General features: G+C 48.1%; 2 protein-coding genes across 3 annotated transcripts in view; both read right to left on the reverse strand.

Moving 5' to 3' along the window:
• gsk3ba (glycogen synthase kinase 3 beta, genome duplicate a) overlaps positions 1 to 5,965 on the reverse strand; it is a 48,521-nt gene extending 42,556 nt beyond the window's left edge. The window contains exon 1 of one of the 2 annotated variants that reach the window (XM_064329685.1): positions 5,053 to 5,965. In XM_064329685.1, the coding sequence (XP_064185755.1) occupies positions 5,053 to 5,140 (88 nt within the window). In that variant the 5' untranslated portion in view covers positions 5,141 to 5,965. The remainder of the gene's footprint in view (positions 1 to 5,052) is intronic. The other variant, XM_064329687.1, reaches the window with a different exon arrangement.
• A 2,227-nt stretch (positions 5,966 to 8,192) lies between these two features.
• gpr156 (G protein-coupled receptor 156) overlaps positions 8,193 to 20,516 on the reverse strand; it is a 17,111-nt gene continuing 4,787 nt past the window's right edge. Inside the window, exons 5-10 of the mRNA XM_064329852.1 lie at positions 19,343 to 19,453; positions 15,667 to 15,792; positions 15,284 to 15,379; positions 14,128 to 14,364; positions 10,775 to 10,936; positions 8,193 to 10,473 (exon numbers count right to left, since the gene is read on the reverse strand). Coding sequence (XP_064185922.1) covers positions 9,193 to 10,473; positions 10,775 to 10,936; positions 14,128 to 14,364; positions 15,284 to 15,379; positions 15,667 to 15,792; positions 19,343 to 19,453 — 2,013 coding nt within the window. The 3' untranslated portion in view covers positions 8,193 to 9,192. The remainder of the gene's footprint in view (positions 10,474 to 10,774; positions 10,937 to 14,127; positions 14,365 to 15,283; positions 15,380 to 15,666; positions 15,793 to 19,342; positions 19,454 to 20,516) is intronic.

Consider the following 20,516-nt stretch of genomic DNA (forward strand, 5'->3'; position numbering starts at 1 on the left):
CCAGAACAGAGACGCACAGCTCAGCTCTCTGACAGCCAGCCCTGCTTTCAAAGATCTAAAAAAAAAGAGAAAAGTAATAAATAAAAAATGTGGGACAGAGGAGCTTCCAGGATGAAGGAGCGCGCAGGCGAGAGCGCGTCAGGGCCCCTCCCTTTCTGGGTGAGGCTCGTCTAACAAGGGATTTCCGTCAGAGGGAAGCACGCGGGTTACCATGGCGACGCGCGAGGGGCCCCGCCCCCGTCCACCCCGACGGGCTTCACTCAGACGTACGGGAAAAACACAGCTTCGGGGAAAAAGCCCAAAAACTCCGACCGCGTCGCCCCTCCGAAATAAACTACACCCGCAGCAAGACAGGCGCGAGAGAAGGAGCCCGCCCCACATCACTTTCCAAAAAGGAAAAAGAGGGGAAAACAGGAGAAAGGACGGCCTGCTCTCTCTTCCTCCCAGAGCAGAGAGTGGCGAGTCCTCATGCTTTAAACCTCACATCACAGCCTTCCATCCAGAGACACTTACACCGCTTCTGCATTCTTACACAGTATCCATCCATACAGCTGCATATATACTGGAGCAATGCGGGTTAAGCACAATGCTCAAGGGTACAACAGCAGTGTCCCACCAGTGGGAATCGAACCAGCAACCGTTAGGTTACAAGCCCAGCTCCCTAACCATTACACTACACTGCCGCCCAGCTGTCCCGGTGCCAGCCTCCGGGCGTCAGACTAAGGCTGCCCCGGGGAATGCCAGTCTCCAGGGCAGAGGTGCCAGTCACCAGGGCCGAGGTGCCAGCCTGGGGTTGCCCTGCGGTGGGGGTGCCAGCCTCCAGGCATCAGACCAAGGTGCCAGTCTCCAGGGCTGAGGTGCCAGTCTGGGTTGCCCTGCGGTGGGGTTGCCAGTCTCCAGGCATCAGACCAAGGTGCCAGCCTCCAGGGCTGAGGTGCCAGACCGGGAAGAGGTGTGAAAGAAAACCGCCAACTCGACTGGTCGAGTCCTTCCGAGCGTCTGCCCACCTGTCTCTCAGTAAAGCCTCCTCTACCCCCCACCCCCAACCCCAACCCCCCACCTGTCTCTCAGTAAGCCTCCTCTACCCCCCCACCCCAACCCCAGCCCCCAACCCCACAGCCCCCCAACCCCCACAGCACCCCAACCCCAGCACCCAACCCCCCAACCCCACAGCCCCCACAGCCCAAGCTGGTCACTTCCTAAAATATCGGCCGTGAGACATGATGTTACGCAACACCCTCTGCTTTTTGAGACATATCTGCCCAGGGCAGAGCGGTGCCAGCGGACACCAGCTGTGGGAAAGACGCCCCCCCCCCCCCCCCGCCCCATGTCCCAGCCCAAGTCATTACATCATCGACAGTGTAGATATTTTCACAGCTGTGCTTTTAAAAAGCCCTTCCAGTCCTTTCAACTCACTTGAAGAGCTTTGAGATCCAGATTCCACCACAGTTATCAGGGACATGGCAGCTGACCAGACCCAAAAAACTGTTTAATTATTTTGGCTTCCCTCAAACCATAGAGGAGAAGTCTCACAAATGTTATCTGATGGGAAACAATGAACAATTGTGCTACTTTCTCAAAGCTACATTAAAAGATCAGAAAAGAAAGAATCATGTCTGTCCAACTCCATTTTTCCTTACAGCGACTTAAGTTTCTGGTTCTTACTAAAAGGTGTGTTAGTTACAAAGGCGTTAAAAATGAAGACCCCTTCCTGTTTTGGCACCAAACAGCACAAGGGATTTTAACAGGTTACTCCATGGCAGGTGCTCCCCCACAGTGTAATACAATCAGCTCATCTCAACACCCCCCCCCCAGTTTTGAAAGCAGTTTGCACACACATCTGCTTATCTGACATTCAAAAGCAAATGGATGTGTGCTACAGGCCCCCAGTCTTTCCATTACAGTCATTCCACCAGGAAGAGGGGGCGGAGCCAGGGACAGGGGGCAGGGCCTGTGGTCAGAGCCCATTCACAGGAGCCACACTTCCTGTTCCACACCCCCACTTCCTGTTCCACACCCCGACCCGGACTGCGACGGACACTCGGCATTTCGGGTGCAGACAATGGATGGTTGGATGGATATTAAAACAATCGAATATTCAGTTCCAGTTCATCCAGAAGAGCGCCGATGAGTCCAGAGGGGCCCGTGCCATTGGCTGGCGGCCGTGGTCAGGTGATCCATCAGGAAGGCGACCACTGACACCGCCACCCGGTGGAGGGAGGGCTTCAGTCCGCTGGGTCGCCAGATACGCCACCCCCAGGTCCCACCCGGCGCCTCCGCTGACTGATCTGTACAGCCCTCCCAAACTGCACCGCCACTTACCCAACTGCATGCTTACAGGGCGAGAAGCAGTCCGATGATTTTAGAGGCATTTCAGAGTTTAAGTTACACCTTACTGACCCCGGGGGGTAATTATTCCTCTGCATTTGACCCATCCCAGTTACTTTTGAGCAGTGGGCAGCCACAATGCACCAGGGCCTAGGTCAAGGGCCAATGGCAGTTGGCCCGTTCCAGTGATCCCACAGCCTGACACTGTCCCAGCCAGACTGTTCATTACAATGTTAATTTGAGAGAAAAGGGTTGAATAAGATACTTTATAGTCATATTCTGATGCATTCCTACCTCAGGTAAGGTAGCTGGAAATTTCCCTAGACATGAATTTCTGAAGCCTACTAAATGCACATTCTTTAGAAACATCAATTATCTCTCTCGCTCTTACGCGCTTCATTGACAAACACAACACACCTCATAACGTGTGAAATCTGGATTTTACCAGCTGGACTGTACAAGAAGTAAATCTGAGGTATTCACATCTGAGGTATTACAATACACAACGGAAGGGAAATGTCTTCCCTGATCATTTTGAGCACAGTAATGGCTTTTTACAGCATTGTCAATGTTTTCCGAGAATCTTTCCTGGAACTTCAATGAAAAACAGATGTTACTTTCCGTGTGGTGCAAGAAAAAATAAACTTAAAATATAGGGGGAAAACTTATTTTAAAAATGCAATCTAGACTAACATAGCACGACATCTCATTGTCACTGGCCAATTGTAATAACGATAAAGGTGGAACTTGAATCGGCCAAATATGTGACGGTGTAGGCTCAACGGACACATCACCGGGCTTTACAGATTACGCCCCGCGGTGCGGGAACAGCATTTCCCATGCGACTTAAATTATCGAGCTGGGCCAGGCACAGATCAATTAGACAACGCAGCCACATGCGCTAAACACCTCAAGTGGAATAAAATCTGAAGTGTTAAAGCTGCACTCAGGACCGTCCCGCTCTCCATCACCATTAACCAGCGCCCCGTCCGCGAGAAAGCGACTTCCTCTGACGGACCGCGTTTCACGCGCCCGCACGTCGCCATTACACCAACAGCGTGACACACCTCACAGGACCAAGGGAGATCGTTCATCGGGTGCTATGGCAACCGTGATGTGTCAATCACTCGTGTGAAGGGTTGAAAAAACGGGGGCCTGGGGCGCTGGGGATTAGACTAACTGGTTTCTCAAAGCGTTCATCAACTTTATGGAGCGTCTTGTGTTTGTTGTTCCCAACGATATACTTTCAAAGTATTCTGCAGATGTTTTACACAGCATAGAGAATGGAGAGCAAAAAATGAAGCCAACTGCCCACCCGCGGAATATTCCTCATAAAATGTGAAGAGGAAACTCACACGTTAGTTATAGTACCGAGGAATCACACCGGATTCAATGTGTGCTAATCATGCAGTAGCGTTAGCGCGATGAAAGTGACTGAATGACAGCCAGAGATTTTTCAAACGACAACAAGCAGCTTACTGAAAATTCACGGGCGGTCTTCCACTTTTGAATCAGTATTCCTACCAGCAAATAACATTAAAAATATACAACAGTGTGACAAGGTGGCTAGGTATCTAGCACTGGTCAGCAACTGTGGTTTGGCAAGAGATACCAAAGAAACAACGCAAGAAAAGTACCTATCAGACTCAGCCAGAACAACAGAAACGAAATCCAGATGAGTCTAACTACGGTCATTTGAATTAAACCCGCAAGCACAAGCCTGAGCACAAGAATCGACTCAACTCGAGAAATTTCATTAATAGTCGGCACTCGAGGAAGGTCAACTACGGTACAAAAGTCCTCCGAGTTTGTCAGTAACGTTAGCTGGCAAGTGTCATCGATCCGAAGTCAAGAAATAACGCAATGTCGATGGACTAACTTAGCTAGGGAGAGAAATCATTTTAGTTTAAGGCCAGCCAAGTTAACCTATTCGACCAACTAACGTTAGCTTGCTAGGTAGTTGCTCAATCAGTTACATTACAAAATCGAGTCCTGAATGTGTTCACCACGAAGTTATTATCCACGTACCGTCGCGTTAATTAAATGTCCACTGATCGTTAAACAGGCCTCCGGACAACGCCTGCCAGTACTATACTCAGCTGCTGACGGCAAAAAAAGCCAGTGTCTTTCAGCTAGCTGTGCAAAATGACACGGGACAACTTAGCAAGCTAATATTAGCAAGTCACAAATGCATCCCTTTTTAACTTGCTAATACAGTAACGTTACTGTACTGTACTTGGCATTGCGGCTCACCCACCATTTACCAAGATACAGTAGTACGCTAGCTAGCTTGCCATCTGTGTTATAGAATCAGAAAGATAGCTAGTCTAACACAGTGACCAATACTCAGCTAACTTGAATCAGTTTTCCTGGATACGGCACAACACATTAGCACTATAGTTAGCAACCTAATAATATGAGCTTGCTATTATATTGAGAAGGCCTAGCTAGTTAGCGATTGAACATGACTACAGCTAGCTAGCAATCTGAACATCTTCAAATGCGGCATGTCATACAGTACTGTACAGTACTAGCAAGTTAGCAAACGTTAGCCGCACTTACACAATAGCATTTTACACTTGAAATGACACTTCGAATTGGGAAATCCTGTTGAGAAGAATTCGAAAGGCCATTGGCAAAACATTTTGGAAACACCAACAGAGGTTCAATGTTGGGCTTACTTTGAGCAACATAATCAGTAAAATGATCTTAAATTATACTTACTGCTGACTTTCATGTTACCAAACGTCGACGGCTGCGGCACTGGTTTGCAGCTTTCTGCAAAGGAGGTGGTTCTGGGCCGACCCGACATATTCCAATTCCAAATCCTTTCCTCTTCTCCGTCTCTCGCTAGAACGGTATTCTTCGCGTTGTTAATCGTTCGTCTTTCGACCTAACAGTACGATTGTAGCAACAATCGTTACAGTATTAATGCATGAAAAGAGACAAGCAACTCCTCGGTCCGCCCGTTCCTTCCCAAATCGTTTTCTCAATAGCTGACGATAAGTACTTCTCCCGTCCACCGATACTGGGTTTTCTCAAACCATCCTTTCCCGGATTCTGTAATCTTCTTCCTCTTCTGTTCTTATCACAAGGCCTACAGCAGAAATACGTCTTTAACAACAAATTATCTCATTAAAATGTCCTTTGCTAGTTTGGCTATTTTAAAAACAACTTATTAGTTGTGTTTAAGTCATGAAACGGCACCAATCAAATAGGTGATACTTAGTAACAAAAAGTCTAATATGTTAGCTATTTTTTAAATTCTGGCAATTATTATAGCATAGTATAATAATTATTCATATACTGAGGTTGAGGCTCAATGATCCGACAGCTCCAGCCATGGCGGCTCCCTTACTCAACCCAACCAACAATTCAAATGAAAAAATTCAAATTTCCCGATGTAAAATCAAATAATTCACACAAAAGTCCAAACACGTCCGTCCCCATAAACACGGAAGTAATAATCAGATCTCGCAGCAATCGGACGATCAGTCGTAAAACCACCTTCCGAGCCTCTTTCTCAGGGAAACAATTCTAACACCACTCCACAAATTCAGAATTTCTTTTTTATTCCTTCTCCGTCGGTCTCTGCTCGCTCTCTTTGTCACTCCGACCCATAAGACGTCATTTACGTAAACAGCGGGAAATTACGTGTTGCTGCAGGAGAACATGGAGCCGCTACGTCGACTATTGCAACGTGAATCGGAAACTGTGCACGCGCATGTAGACGTGAGGAGGTTGTATCAGCCAATCCAGATCCGAATCCCTTTGAGATAGGCGGAGGGAACCGGAGAATGTTGCCCAATGGCCTGGCGGCTTCACGCTCACACTTTCTTAAAATTGCCGAATGCTGCCCCTGGTGTCATGAAAAAAACGACTTCAAGGAATATTTGCAGAGTAGGCGGGAAGATATACGAGAGCCAATGGACTAGCTGCATACTGACCAATCGCGCTGAAGAGGAACGCCGGACGCGAACCAATCATGCTCTAGCCGTGCGATGATAGTGCGCCAGTGGTCAGACGGCGCTGTTGCTAGTCAGTTCCTGTAATATATCCAATGACGGGTTGCGCACAAGTGCTGCCGTTCACTTGCACACTTGCGCTCATAGGTTGTAAAAGGACCGATAAGGTGTGAGTGACGTTTTTCTTCAGTCGTCAGTTCATGCTTGTGGCTTTGCATTCAGTTTCATTGCATATGGGACCCGGCTGTGATCTCTTATTAAATACGCTCCTGACAAGTTGGTAGAAGGTGAGAACGTCTTGGGGCATAGATACATATTGAAATGGAAAGTTACTTCCCTACAATAGAAAAGCAATGTGCATTTACTCACGGTTTCTAAAGGTCTGGCAGAATACAGGTTCAATGACTCGGAGCTGCATCTGTTCACACAGGATTCCAGCACACCACCACCACCAATGGCCCCCACTCTTAGGCAAGCACGCGATGATCAGCTCAGAGCAGCCCCTCTCTCCCCTACTGTATGTACTGCTGTACTCACACCATGACCAGCGGTGCTGTCATGGAGACAAAACGCTGTGCTGGCTACTCATGGCTACTGCAGTTCACCTGTAGTGGTGGCGCTGTGTGTGCGTGGGTGTGTGTGGTGGTGGGGTGTGGTGTGGTGGGTGGTGGGGTGGGGTGTGGTGTGGTGTGGTGGGTGGGTGGTGTGGTGTGGTGGGGTGGGGTGGGCAACTGTTGTCTGCAGAGCACCAAAGGACCCCCCACACACTCACACACTACATATAGGCATGTGGCACAGTGGTAAGAACTGCGCCGTAACCGAAAGGTCTAGGTTGAACGGGTAAGACACTGCGTGTACCCTGAGCAGGTACTAACTGCGTCTTCAGTATATATCCACTGATAATGGTACATGTAGTGCTGTGTTGTGTAGTCGCTTGAAGAGCGTCTGCTAAATGCCTATAATGTAACACACACACACAAACACACTCACACACACATGCACACGCACACACACATGCCCGCAAATTAAAAACACACAAGCACTATCAAATATGACTAATTCTGTCACAGATTGGCATTATAATTATGTTATATCCTCCTTTAGATGAACATTGGGACTAGTTGTCCCCATGTAGATCCCATGTCCCATGGCTACATGTCGGGTGGACTGAAGACTGTCCTGTCCTTCATGTGTTTTTCCTTCCATTCCATCTATAACATCAGGAGTCCGCAGATTTTCTATGGCCAGCTTTTATTATAGTGGACAAAAAGAGTGCCTTCATAATGGAGGCATTTGGGTTCAAATAATGAACATTGCGTTTTCCCCCAACATATCTCCTTGGGCTAAAAAATATATCTTCTCTCCTCGCCCTCTCTCTCTCTCTCTCTCTCTCTCCTCCTCTGTGCTCAACATAAAAAACAACAACAAAAAAACTGTGTAAAATAGCTCTCTATCTTTCAGTGAATCCGGTCCACAATTTCCTTTTTTCACTCCAAATTCAAGCATACTCAAACTACACATCCAGATCTTCGCGTGTGCAGTTGTTTGTGTTATAAAGTAAAGCGTTTCTTTTTCAAAGCCAGAGGGAAAAAAAAGTACTTTTATTCAAAAGGTTCCATTAAAGGACAACACTTGGGGCCTTTTTTCTTTTTTCCTCTCTGGATTGGAATTGTGTTTACAATTCACTGGAGACACGAGCAGAAGCCCTGGCTGGGCTGGGCCAGGCAGTCTGACACTTTTGCACTTTTGTTGGAAGCATTTTTCAAATATTGTGTTTTGTTACAAGTTTAATTATGGCAGCCTCACGCTCACACACACAGACACACACTCAAAAACACAGTCCTGTGTTTAATGCCATGATTACTGTCTATCAATACTAGCCATAAAAAACTATGCAGCTTTCAACTCATCAAAAAACACATTTTATTTACAAAATGTCAAAACACTCCCAGATAAATTAAAAACACATTCTTTCTCATTTGTAATTTTTTTTTGATGTCGCATCCCCACATGCCATCATGCTATTAATGAAAATGAAAATGCTAATTAACACGGAGCTAATAAATTAAAGGCAAGCTGTGAAATAAATTAAGCTTAAAAAAGAAAATCCTTAAAAAATAAAGCGATAATAAAGACCTCAGAAATATTACTTCAGGAAAGTTCTTCAGAGAAGACAAGCACCGACCTCAGCTCCTCATACAACATGAAATGCTCAAGGCTCTACCAGGAAATGGCAGCCAACACTTAATGGATATGCAAGGGCAAGCAAACACAAAGAGACTGTCATATGATTGGTCCAGTCACTGAGGTCATAGGGCAAACACAGTAAGGTCACACGGCAGCCATGGAATGATGATGCTGCTCACAGTGGAAATGCATAGCTAACTATTTTTAGTCTGCAGAACATTCCTGGAAAGTTAGGGTAAATGTTAGGGTAAACCAACACATAAATTTGTTTCCTGTATGTGCAATGAATGGAAAAAGGAAGATTGCAGTAATGTCCTTGGAAAAAAAGTTTTGTTATTCCTGTTCGAAAATAATTTGATTTGGGAATTTTTGGGGACAGCTAGCAATGTTCAATGAACTTGACTTTTCAAACATTACATTGGGAGGCATTTAAAAATGTTTTTGCAATGTACTGTATCCGCAATGACAGTTTTGAAGCCAAAATGATAACCATCAGGGGATTTTGGCAGTCATTTATGTGCCTTTTGACAAAACTGGTATGGAACAATAAATATGTCTCTCAGCATGTTTGGTGAAAGTTCCTGTCTCAACATTATCTCACCAACCAAAGGGGAACCTAATTTTCCCCTAATGCTCTTGAAATGTAAGCTGGATGTGTCTCCCCGTTCTCCTCCGTGTTCCACCACAGGACGGGATTTCCCCGATAACAAATTCAAACGAAAGTGGGCTTGAGGTCCTCGTTGAAGTTGACCACGGGGCGGACCCTCCGGCAGTGGCGGAGCAGGGTCCCCGGCTCGCTGTCCGAGGTTTCGGAGACGGTGCTCTCCGTGGACGCGTAGGGGCCCTGGAGGCAGACGCTGCAGTAGGGCCGGTGGTAGAAGCAGTAGCTGTCCTCCGAGCTGCTGGAGTCCGAGTCCGAATAGTCATAGGGGTCCCTCAGGCCCGGCTCCCGGTCCTCCCGAGAGCCCGCTGTCGTGGCGGGTTTCGGGTGGCACCTCGAGAACGGCGGTAGGGTGCAGCGGGGAGGCGGGCCGTACCTCCCCCACCTCAGCGGGACGTCCTCTGCGTGACTCTCCGCCTCCTCGGGGGCGTCGCCTGTTCCAGCGTCCGCAGGGTGAGGCGCAGTCTCCGTGGCAACACGCTCGGTTTTGGGGTCCGCACCGTGAGGAGCCACGCTCCTCCGCACAAGGGGCGCGGAACCCGGGTAGCAGTACGGGGGCGGCCCGGCCCTGGAGGTGCGGAACGGGGGCCTCCGTCTCCTCATGACGTAGGGCGAGATGCTGGGGTGGAGGGGGCTCTGAGCGGGCGAGCCGGACGACCTGGGCGGGGGGACGTCCCGGGCCGGGTTCGAGGTCCTCCTCGCCTGGCTCGGCGACCTCAGGGAGGTGCTGGCGGCGTCCACACAGAGGTCCTGGAGGATCTCCTGCAGCTGCTCGCTGCTGACGAACCCGGGTTTACCGCCCACCATTACCGCCAGGCTGACCCCCAAGCTCCCCGCGTGATCAGGGCTGACAGCGGGCGTCGAGTGAGGGGCGGGGCCCGAGATGTTGTCATTGCTTGAAGGCGCGGCCACCTCTGGTGGTGGATCCGTTGCCATGGCATCCACACCCTCAGAGGAAGCAGAGGGGCCCGCAGTCATCCTCAGCTGTGCCTGCGTCTCCCCAGCGTCACACCTCAGGCCTTTCAACGCAAACTGCCCTCCCCTCCCTGCACTGAGCGTGACCTCCTCTGGGGCATGAGCTGGGAGAGGAGGACTCGGAGGAGGAAGAGGAGGAGGAGAAGGAGAGCGAGGGAGGCCGTCCTCCATCTCCAGCAGCGGGCCGGAGGACTCCAGCGGCAGCTCCGTGACCTGGGTGGAGGAGGAGTTGAGGTTGGTGTTGGAGGAGTCTGTCTCCCGCTCCTGCCCGGGGGGGCTGCTCACCACCACCAGCCTCAGCAGCTTGTCCTTGGCACTGTTGACCTGCTCCTGCAGGCTATCGATCATGGCGTTTTTCTACAAACAAACAAAAAAGAGAAATAAACAAAAACAGGAGGATTCAGAGGCTCCAGTCCGCTCTTTTTGAAGGCCTGGGTGGCTCAGATCTTGGCAACTTGAAATGATTTCTCAGAACAAACTGAGGGAATAATTTTTTACTGTATGAGGAACTTTCGACACACCTGGTCTTACCTGTGTGGTGTGGGGAACTTCAGACACTCCTAGTCTTACCTATGTGGGGAATTTCAGATACTCATGGTCTTACCTGAGTGAGGAGCATTTATCTCGATCATGGTCTCACCTGTTAGAGGAGCCTTACCTCTGTGAGGAGCCTCTTCATGGAGCTGTTCTCCCCCAGCAGGTAGTAGATCTCGTCCTCGCTGTACATGGACTTCAGGCTCTTGCTGGGGGTGCTGAAGTACTTGGCCATCTGGCTGGGGTTGGGGTTCAGCTCGTCCTCGAACCGTCTCCACTGGGTCAGCTGAGGGACGATACGAAGGGGGGGCGGAGGGGGGGCATGGCGTGGGGGGGGCGGGGGGCGGTGAAAGGGGCGGGGACAAAGTTTGATGTTTCAAAGGTCAGGCGCAGTAAACAAAAAAAAAAAAAAAAAAAAGGGAAATCAGTTTTCCCGCTCCATTGTAACCGGAGAGGAGAAGAATGCAGCTGCTCTTCTTGGCACGCTCTGCGGTTCATTTGATGTTGAGGCCGAGCGCCGAGCACTTCCTCCTTCCCCCTGAATTCCACCGGCCGCCAAATCGCCCGTCCCAACAACATGGCCGCCCGCTGATCGCTTCCTTTCATCTCGCCCGATAAAGAGCTCGCTCTGTTTATTTTCACTCAACGTTGACGTTAAAGAGGTGGTTCAATTTGTGGTGTTCTTTCATATTATTTCAGTTTTAGAGCATGTTTTCAGTTGGCCCAAACACGTTTTAAAAATGAAGAAAGGCCATTTCAGATATTTAGAGAAGTTTCTGATGACCTGCTGGCTTTACTGTGGCTGGTATAGGGACAATAGTGGGTTTGTGGTCTAAAGCAAGAAAATACATTTCAAACAACTGGACAACAGCTTGTACAGCTGCGTTTTTGTTTCCAGAGGCTGTACATACAGTATGCACAGATAAATTATATTGTGTTTACTCACAATTACACTTTAGTGCTGGTTGTAATATTATTTTGGCTGCTTCTTTGGTCGCACATACTGTAGGAAGTAGTTCAACTGAAGATAATAAAGTGCTTTTGAATAAAGTGGAAGTGAATTTTCTTGCTTTTGACCACAAACCCCATAATACTACTATATCTGCCATTTTATAACAGGTCAGCAATCAGAAACTTCTCTATATATCTAAAATATCCTTCATCACACATAACAACTGTCTCGGCCAGTCAAAAACATGAACTAAGACTGAAAATAACATTAAAAACCCCAGAAAATGTATTTTTAACACAGCACCAGGGAGAGGGGAAAAAAACAAAAGCAAACAAAACCCACTGGAGCTGAAGATCACAGCTCTGCTTGTGAGAGTCGTGCCTAAACGCTGAAAGGTCAGAGCACACCGCCCCTCCTCTGACTGCAAACAGTGACTCACCTGCATTCTGACGGCTGGCGCACACCTTCAGCACGCTCCATTACTCTGACTGTACAGGCCACGCCTCCTGACTGCTGCCGCTCTCCAATTGGACGCAGGTTCCTGGCCACGCCCAGTCACACGCGTTACGGTAAACTGTTCTGTCATCTTAAGATGGGCCTGCCTAAGCTTATCCAAACAGGAGCCTTACACGTCTTTCAGAATTGGGGTAATATTTGCTACTTTTTTTCAACATTGCGTTTAGTTTACTCAAGAAGGATCAAAGGAACCGGTCATTCAAGGTGAAAGCCTTATGTTCACCTGCACCTGTAAGTGTCCTCATTTTGTGAGATACAGTACACTATTTAGTCACACAGTTCTTAGATTTGAGTAAAATAAATACGATTGCACAAGGTCTGATCGCACATCGTCTTTCTGACAACCATTTTTCCACCTCAGTCATTTTTATCCTCCTGGTTATGGCTATAGAAGGTCTTGGACAAATATGTAGTTGAAATATTTTAGCACTTTAGATAACTCAGGAGGGATGTTTAAAATGTCAGCCATTAAGGTCATTATTCTTACAGTCAATCTGACCTCTTTAATGTAGCCTCCTGTTGTATCATTTGAAAATTGAAAAAAGGGTCTAAAATAACTCAAGGAGCACTTTGGTGGTGGATTTCTGAAATTTGGTAATCTCTGTGAGTGGTCAGACAGTTTGGTGTGTGTGAATTGTGTTGCATGTGTATGTGGGGTGTTGGTGTGTGCGTTGTGCATTCATTACGTGCATCTGTTTGTTGTATCTGTTGTATATTTGATGTGCATGCATGTGTGTGTGTTTGTGTGTGTGTGTTTGCATGAGTATATGCATGCATGTGTGAGTGTGTGCATGCGTGTGTGTTAGGTTTATGTGTGTGTGTGTGTGGGGGGGGGTGGTTCATTGTGCTTTCTATTTCCTTCTCAGAAGCAGCATGTTTTATTTTCATTTAGAGTCGGAGGTTAGTACTTGGTAATGGGCTTAATGGACTTTCCCATAAAAGCACAGAAAGGGCACTATCATCAAAGTCAAATTCAGTCGGCCCTGTTTTGGAAGCCATTCGGAAACCCAGCTGAGCCTGAACGCCTGCCAAATCATCTCTCCCCACTGCTCCGAGCTCTTATTACTGGAAAATGAGATCCATCCTTCAGCACCGACACACGTGAGCCAACCGCCACAGACTCACCGATCCAGCCCACGCCAAACCACTGGAGCACTGCAGAACATTCTGATCAGTCTCCTGTACGGCTGTGACATTATGTTCCACAGGTAACATCCCCCAAGTAGTCTCTGAACATTTTTATTTAGACATTTATATTAAAGCATATTTTGCCAGTTTGAGGACCGCTGATGTAATGTAAGGTAATGCAATTTAATGTAAGGTACTGTATGTAATGTGACATATCATAATGGTAATGAGTAATGTAATGTAATGTAAGTAATGATAATGTAATGTAATGTAGGTAATGTAATTGAGGTAATGTAATGTAATTTAATGTATTAAGGAGCGTAATGTAATGTAGAGAGGGTAATGTAATGTATGTAAGGTAATGGAGGGTAATGTAATGAGTAGTAATGTAAGGTAATGTAGATGGAGCGAAGTAATGTAATGTAATGGGTAATGTAATGTAATGTAGGTAATGGAGGTAATGTAAGGGTAGGATGTAATGGTAATGTAATGTAATGTAATGTAATGGAGCGTAATGTAATGGAGGGTAATGTAATGTAATGTAATGTAATGGAGGGTAATGTAATGTAATGTAATGTAATGGAGGGTAATGTAATGTAATGTACTGGAGGTAATGTAATGTAATGTAAGGTAATGGAGGGTAATGTAATGTAATGTAATGTAAGGTAATGTAATGGAGCGTAATGTAATGGAGGGTAATGTAATGTAATGTAATGTAATGGAGCGTAATGTAATGTAATGTAATGGAGGGTAATGTAATGTAATGGAGGGTAATGTAATGTAATGGAGCGTAATGTATTGTAAGGTAATGGAGGGTAATGTAATGTAATGTAAGGTAATGTAATGGAGCGTAATGTAATGTAATGTAATGTAATGGGTACCTGGGGCACGAACAGCAGGCAGTTGATGGCGAGCGTGCAGATGAAGATGGCGCCAGAAACCACGCTGTACGCCACGTTTGGCCAGTCGGGCAGGAGCCGGGACACGGGCACCGCCACCGCCACCGACAGCGTGACCAGGCACACGGCGGCCATGATGGCGGGGGACTGGTTCACCGGGGGGGAGCTGACGTCGCTGGTCAGACCGGCCAGGTACGTCCCGTAGAGGAGCAGGCTTCCCTGAAACGGGAGGAGTGTTACCAAGCAACGGCGGTAACAGGTGTCCCAGGTTACAGATACTCCAGGTGACAGGTGAGCTGGGTCACATGGGTATCAGCTTACGGGGTTACCAGCACTGGGGTAATTAGGGCCATTAATAGAAATTAACTTCATTAATTAAAAACTTTCCTGGAATTTTCTATAGGGCTTTTTCCTGATGTTTTTTTTCCTGATGGATTTCCTGAACTGGCTGAATTTAAATGGAACTGATCCCAAACCCTGGAGAGTATTAGGAATAGGGGACCCCTGAGATGGGAGAAGCCGGGTGACAGGTAACCAGGGATATCAGGTGGCAGATGTACCAGGTGACAGGGGAACCAGGTGAGCAAGGTGCCACAGAGGGGTGCCGTGGCAGTTTCCACAGGTTCAAATCAAACAGGCCCCAATGAGCAGAGGGGTCCCAAACGCCCCCATGAATTTTCAAAAATATTAATAGTGAGATAAATAAAAAGAGCCCTAAAAATCGCTTCCTCCAGCTCATGTCTGTGGAAGCCTGGCTTGTGGGAAAAATATAAGAAAAACTAAACTATCAGAAAGGCAAGGCAGGGTTATTTCTCTGAACTCATTAACAAAAATCAAAACAATCCGAGAGTGCTTTTTCTGTTGTTAATAGCTTGATTAATCCCTCTTCCCCAAGCCCTTGTGATACTTTCTCTCGCAGTTCAGTATGTGATTCACACCAGAGATGAATCAGATCGTGCAGTTCAATATCTGATTCACACAGGAGATGAGGAGGTGTGTGTGTGTGTGTGTGTGTGTGTGTGTGTGTGTGTGTGTGTGTGAGACGTGAGTGTGTGTGTGTGTGTGTGTGTGTGTGTGTGACGTGAGTGTGTGTGTGTGTGAGCTGCAAGCTAAGCCAGGTGTGTAGCAGAGGACTTACCTTCAGCACAGCGAAGAGGATGATCCAGATGTCCGGATGGAGAGAGGAGCAGGAGTCCAGCTGTGACAGGGAGTAGAAGACATCCTGCTCCACCACCTGGGACGGAGGGCAGGTACAGATTAACCTGGAGCTAATCCAGGTACGCCCTGGATACCAGTCAGACTGCTCGGCTCAACTGCTTTTTCTCCCCAATCCCTAAAATCAATCCCGTTAAAATGAGAGAAGACTAGACATAAATAATAATAATAAGCTGTATCTCTAAACTCTCTGTACTCTCTTACTCCAAACAGGGTCTGTGCCCAAACAGTGGAGGGGCAGAATGATTAGGAACATGAATTTTAGCCAGTAGGTTGCAGGTTTGTATCCCCAATGTAGTGCCTTACCTTAACCACAGCGCTGATGGACTTTGCACACTGGATCGGGTCAGTCAGGCTCCAGACAGCCAGAACCAGGACGTCCAGCAGAATAAGCAACCCCACCAGACCCATCAGCTGCAGGTCCCGGATTATCTGAGTGGGGGGAGACCCTGTGAGTCAGCCTGCAGCACCCCCCCCCGCCCCCCACACACACACAGACACACACACACACACACATATACACACATACACTCACATACACACACAGACACACATACACACAGGCATGCACACAGAGACACACACACATACACACGCACACACACACACACTCACACATATACACACATACACACGCACACACACACACACTCACACATATACACACACACACACACACGCACACACACACACACATATACACACATACACTCACATACACACAGGCATGCACACAGAGACACACTCACATACACACACACACACACACACACGCACTCACATGCACTCACATACACACACACTCACATGCACACACATACACACACACACACATACACACACACACACAGGCATGCACACAGAGACACACTCACATACACACACAGACACACACACACAGGCATGCACACAGAGACACACTCACATACACACACATACACTCACATATACACACATATACACACATACACTCACATACACACACACACACACACACACAGGCATGCACACAGAGACACACACACACTCACATACACACACAGACACACACACAGACAGGCATGCACACAGAGACACACTCACATACACACACAGACACACACACACAGGCATGCACACAGAGACACACACACACACTCACATACACACACAGACACACACACACAGGCATGCACACAGAGTCACAGACACACACATGCACACACTCACATGCGCACACACGCATACACAAGCACAGAGACACACACACACAGACACATACACACATATACGCACACAGAGACACACACACATACCACACACACACGTGCACATTTAATTTTTACCCAGTTTTTTATATGCAGGAAGGGGCTTTTTTTCCGCTAAGGTAATTTCCCATCCTGCAGATTTACATTTTAAAAATGAGCCTAATTTCCTCTCCTTCCCTAATTGCCCTCCTCCCAACACAGCCGGTCCATGTCCTTTTCATCCCACCTTATTCATTTGAGCTGCTCCTGTCAGACAAGATTAATTATGCGATCTGGAGCGAGCAGAGAGTAGAGACACTGCCGTTGACTCCATAAACCAGGTGGGAGACAATCCTACCTCAGTAAAAGCTACAGGTACCAGACATGTGCCTTATCTCACACAACTCTTTAACCTGCAGTTTCAGTGGACTGAAAGTGCCCACCTGAAAGAAAGTATAGAAAGTAGAAAGTATAAAATAAACTTTTTTTTTAAATGTTATTGTTGTTGTTGCTGTTTATGAGGCCCCAGGGGCCTGTATCAGGGAGCAGGGTTACTGAGTTACACACAGCACACTGCAGCACACAGCAGCTGGAGTAGCCAATCAAAGTATCCAGATGGATCCTGCTGAAAGCGCTTCATTCCTCAGTACCAGCAAGGGTCTGGGAGGCCTGAAAATAACATGCGTGTGAGTGAGACCCCATTTACAGGGCCCGTCGAAGAGATGGATGTCCCCACATCACTGGGGCGCAAGAGACAGATGAATATTGTATCGATCTATCTGCTTTTCTATAGCCCTCACCATACACTGATAGATTGATTAGACCTATCTGTCACGCTGCTTCTCTCTCTTTCTCTCTTTCTCTCTTTTCCTCCCTCTATTCTGGCTCCTTCTCTGACCGCCGGTGGTTGTGTGTGTCCGTCTGACCATCCTCTTCCTCTTTCCTAAATTTGCCGGTGCCCCAGCGGCCCAGCCCGTTAGCCGTGTCTGCGTACGGTGGTGCCCCAGCGGCCCAGCCCGTTAGCCGTGTCTGCGTACGGTGGCGCCCCAGCGGCCCAGCCCGTTAGCCGTGTCTGCGTACGGTGGCGCCCCAGCGGCCCAGCCCGTTAGCCGTGTCTGCGTACGGTGGCGCCCCAGCGGCCCAGCCCGTTAGCCGTGTCTGCGTACGGTGGCGCCCCAGCGGCCCAGCCCGTTAGCCGTGTCTGCGTACGGTGGTGCCCCAGCAGCCTAGCCCGTTAGCCGTGTCTGCGTACGGTGGTGCCCCAGCGGCCCAGCCCGTTAGCCGTGTCTGCGTACGGTGGTGCCCCAGCAGCCTAGCCCGTTAGCCGTGTCTGCGTCGGTGGTGCCCAGCAGCCTAGCCCGTTAGCCGTGTCTGCGTACGGTGGTGCCCCAGCAGCCTAGCCCGTTAGCCGTGTCTGCGTACGGTGGTGCCCCAGCAGCCCAGCCCGTTAGCCGTGTCTGCGTACGGTGGTGCCCCAGCAGCCCAGCCCGTTAGCCGTGTCTGCGTACGGTGTGGCTCCACCGGGCCCATAGTGAGCACACGGCTCAATTTCAACGGAAAAGCAGCCGGAATGTTCTGGAACACTCGAGGAAACAGAAGGAACGTCTCGAAGAGTGACAGTAACATCTACGACGAGCACAATGCAGTGTTGCCCGATTTTTTTGGGGGGGGGGCAGATAAAAATTTTTAAAAAGCCCAACTTGTCGCCATCTGCGACTTCTGAAATAGCATCCATGATGCACTCAAAGGGGACTAAGTGTGTTTCCTTGTTCTTGCCATTCTTCAGTTCAAAGTCACAAAACTCCCTCTAAGATCAGCTGGTGTTGCTGATTTTTAAAGCGAAAGACTGCCTTCTCTCTCAAGCAAAGTCAAAAACAAAATGCAATTAGCATGAATTATTAAACGCACAAGTCCTGCTTCAAGTTTTTTTTTTTTAAACATAGCTGAAGCGTGGGAGCGGGTAATCAGTTGTGACTGCATCTGACGTGGTGAGTGAGCTATTCCTGTGCAAACTAACCCGAGCTCTGCAAAATGGAGGCGGTACAGCAAGCAAGACACAGGGGCCAGTTGACATTATGGAGGTTTTAGCTCGAAGAGAAAAGGCACAATCGTCATATGTATATGCATTAGCAGGTTCCTCTCTAATTATCTTACACACCTGAGGTGACACTATAAAGTTAAGTGCATAAGACTATCATTAGCATTCCAGAAACACCATTTCACTAATGAAGGCAATAGACCAAAATGCTTACACCAGAATTATCTTCAGCTAAAAATGTTGAGTGTGGACATTTTCTGAGTGCAGACACTGAGTTTCTCTGACCTTTGCACCAGTGTTTTTAATCTAAAGATGTGAAATAATAGTGCAATCCGTTCAAACTTAAAATATATAATATATATTTGTTACTTTCCATGTTTTCTGTAATCAGTTTCGTACTCCTTAGTAGACTACCTCATTACATTACATCATAGGCATTTAGCAGACACTCTTATCCAGAGCGACTTACACAACAGTCTACATGGCATTTAGATCTGCATGCATTTATACAGCTGGATATATACTGTAGCAATGCAGGTTAAGCACCTTGCTCAAAGGTACAACGGCAGTGTCCTACCCAGGAATCGAACCTGTGACCTTCAGGTTACAAGACCAGTTCCTTACCCATTATACCACACTCCCGCCCATGTAAATGCCTGTCATGTAACTCATGAAAATGGTGCAGCAGAACAGGTGAGAGGGAGAGAGGAGCACCTACCACCCTCTTGTCCGGCAGACGCTGGGTGAAGACCCGGTAAATCCTCCACGTTTTTCCCAGGATGGGCCCAAAGACCAGAGAGCTGCCAATGCACAGGGTCCAGATCCGGGCCTGCGGACACAGGAAGGAGATCATGTCACGCTGTGCCCAGGGGCATTGTGGGTACTGTAGTCTAAGAACACCAAGGGGAAATCTACAAGGAGAAAGGTTCATTTTTCAACAGTGCTATGGGCGACACCAAATCCATCCATCCATCCATCCATTATCTATACCCACGTATTCCTGGTCAGGGTCGCGGGAGGTGCTGGAGCCCATCCCAGCATGCATTGCGTGAGAGGCAGGAACACACCCTGGACAGTACACTGGTCCATCGCAGCCTGCGGGCAGTTCTTTTAGAGTACCATAACTGCTCGTTTGGAAGTCTGCGTAACTGCTTACAGTGAGACAGTCTTGCCACTCTGCGTGACACAGAACACACGCGTACACACATTCTAAAATTGAGCCAATCAGCACCCTCGGGTACGCAGCGAAACACGCTGTCACTCCGCCCCCACAGCTCAGCGTAGCCACACTTCATTCTTACGCCCGCCTCCCAGCTCAACAGGTTCCCGCTGGCTGTAATTAAACCGGCCACAACCGGTTTTTTAAAAAGCCCCATTGTGAGCGCTCACAGTTACCTGCCCCAGCTCACAGAGAGCGCGGCCGCTCACCGCCAGAGAGCTACGCACCTGGGCCACCTGTAATCTCAGAACCCTGAATGGAGGTGACGTCAATCAAAGCATCCGATTGTCATGGGGATTATTTTTAAAACAATGTAAAAGTTCACAGTTTATAAGTGGCGACACAATTCCAAGTGACATGACAATGCAATGGGTGGTGTTATATACAACATGACATCTACATTACAGGCATTCAGCCAACTCTCTTATCCAGAGCGACTTACACAACTCTTTACACAGCATTTACTCTGCATCTACTTATGCAGCTGGATATATATACAGACGCAGTGCAGGTTAAGTGCCTTGCTCAAGGGTACAACGGCAGTGCCCTACCTGAGAATCGAACTTGTGACCTTTAGGTTGCAAGGCCAGCTCCTTACCCATTATTTATGAGCAGGGGTGCTGTAAAGGGTGGGGGGGGGATAGGACAATTTTGGCCTTTGCCAAGTGGAAAA

This window comes from Anguilla rostrata, chromosome 3, assembly GCF_018555375.3.
Source record: "Anguilla rostrata isolate EN2019 chromosome 3, ASM1855537v3, whole genome shotgun sequence".
Classification (NCBI taxonomy): Eukaryota; Metazoa; Chordata; class Actinopteri; order Anguilliformes; family Anguillidae; genus Anguilla; species Anguilla rostrata.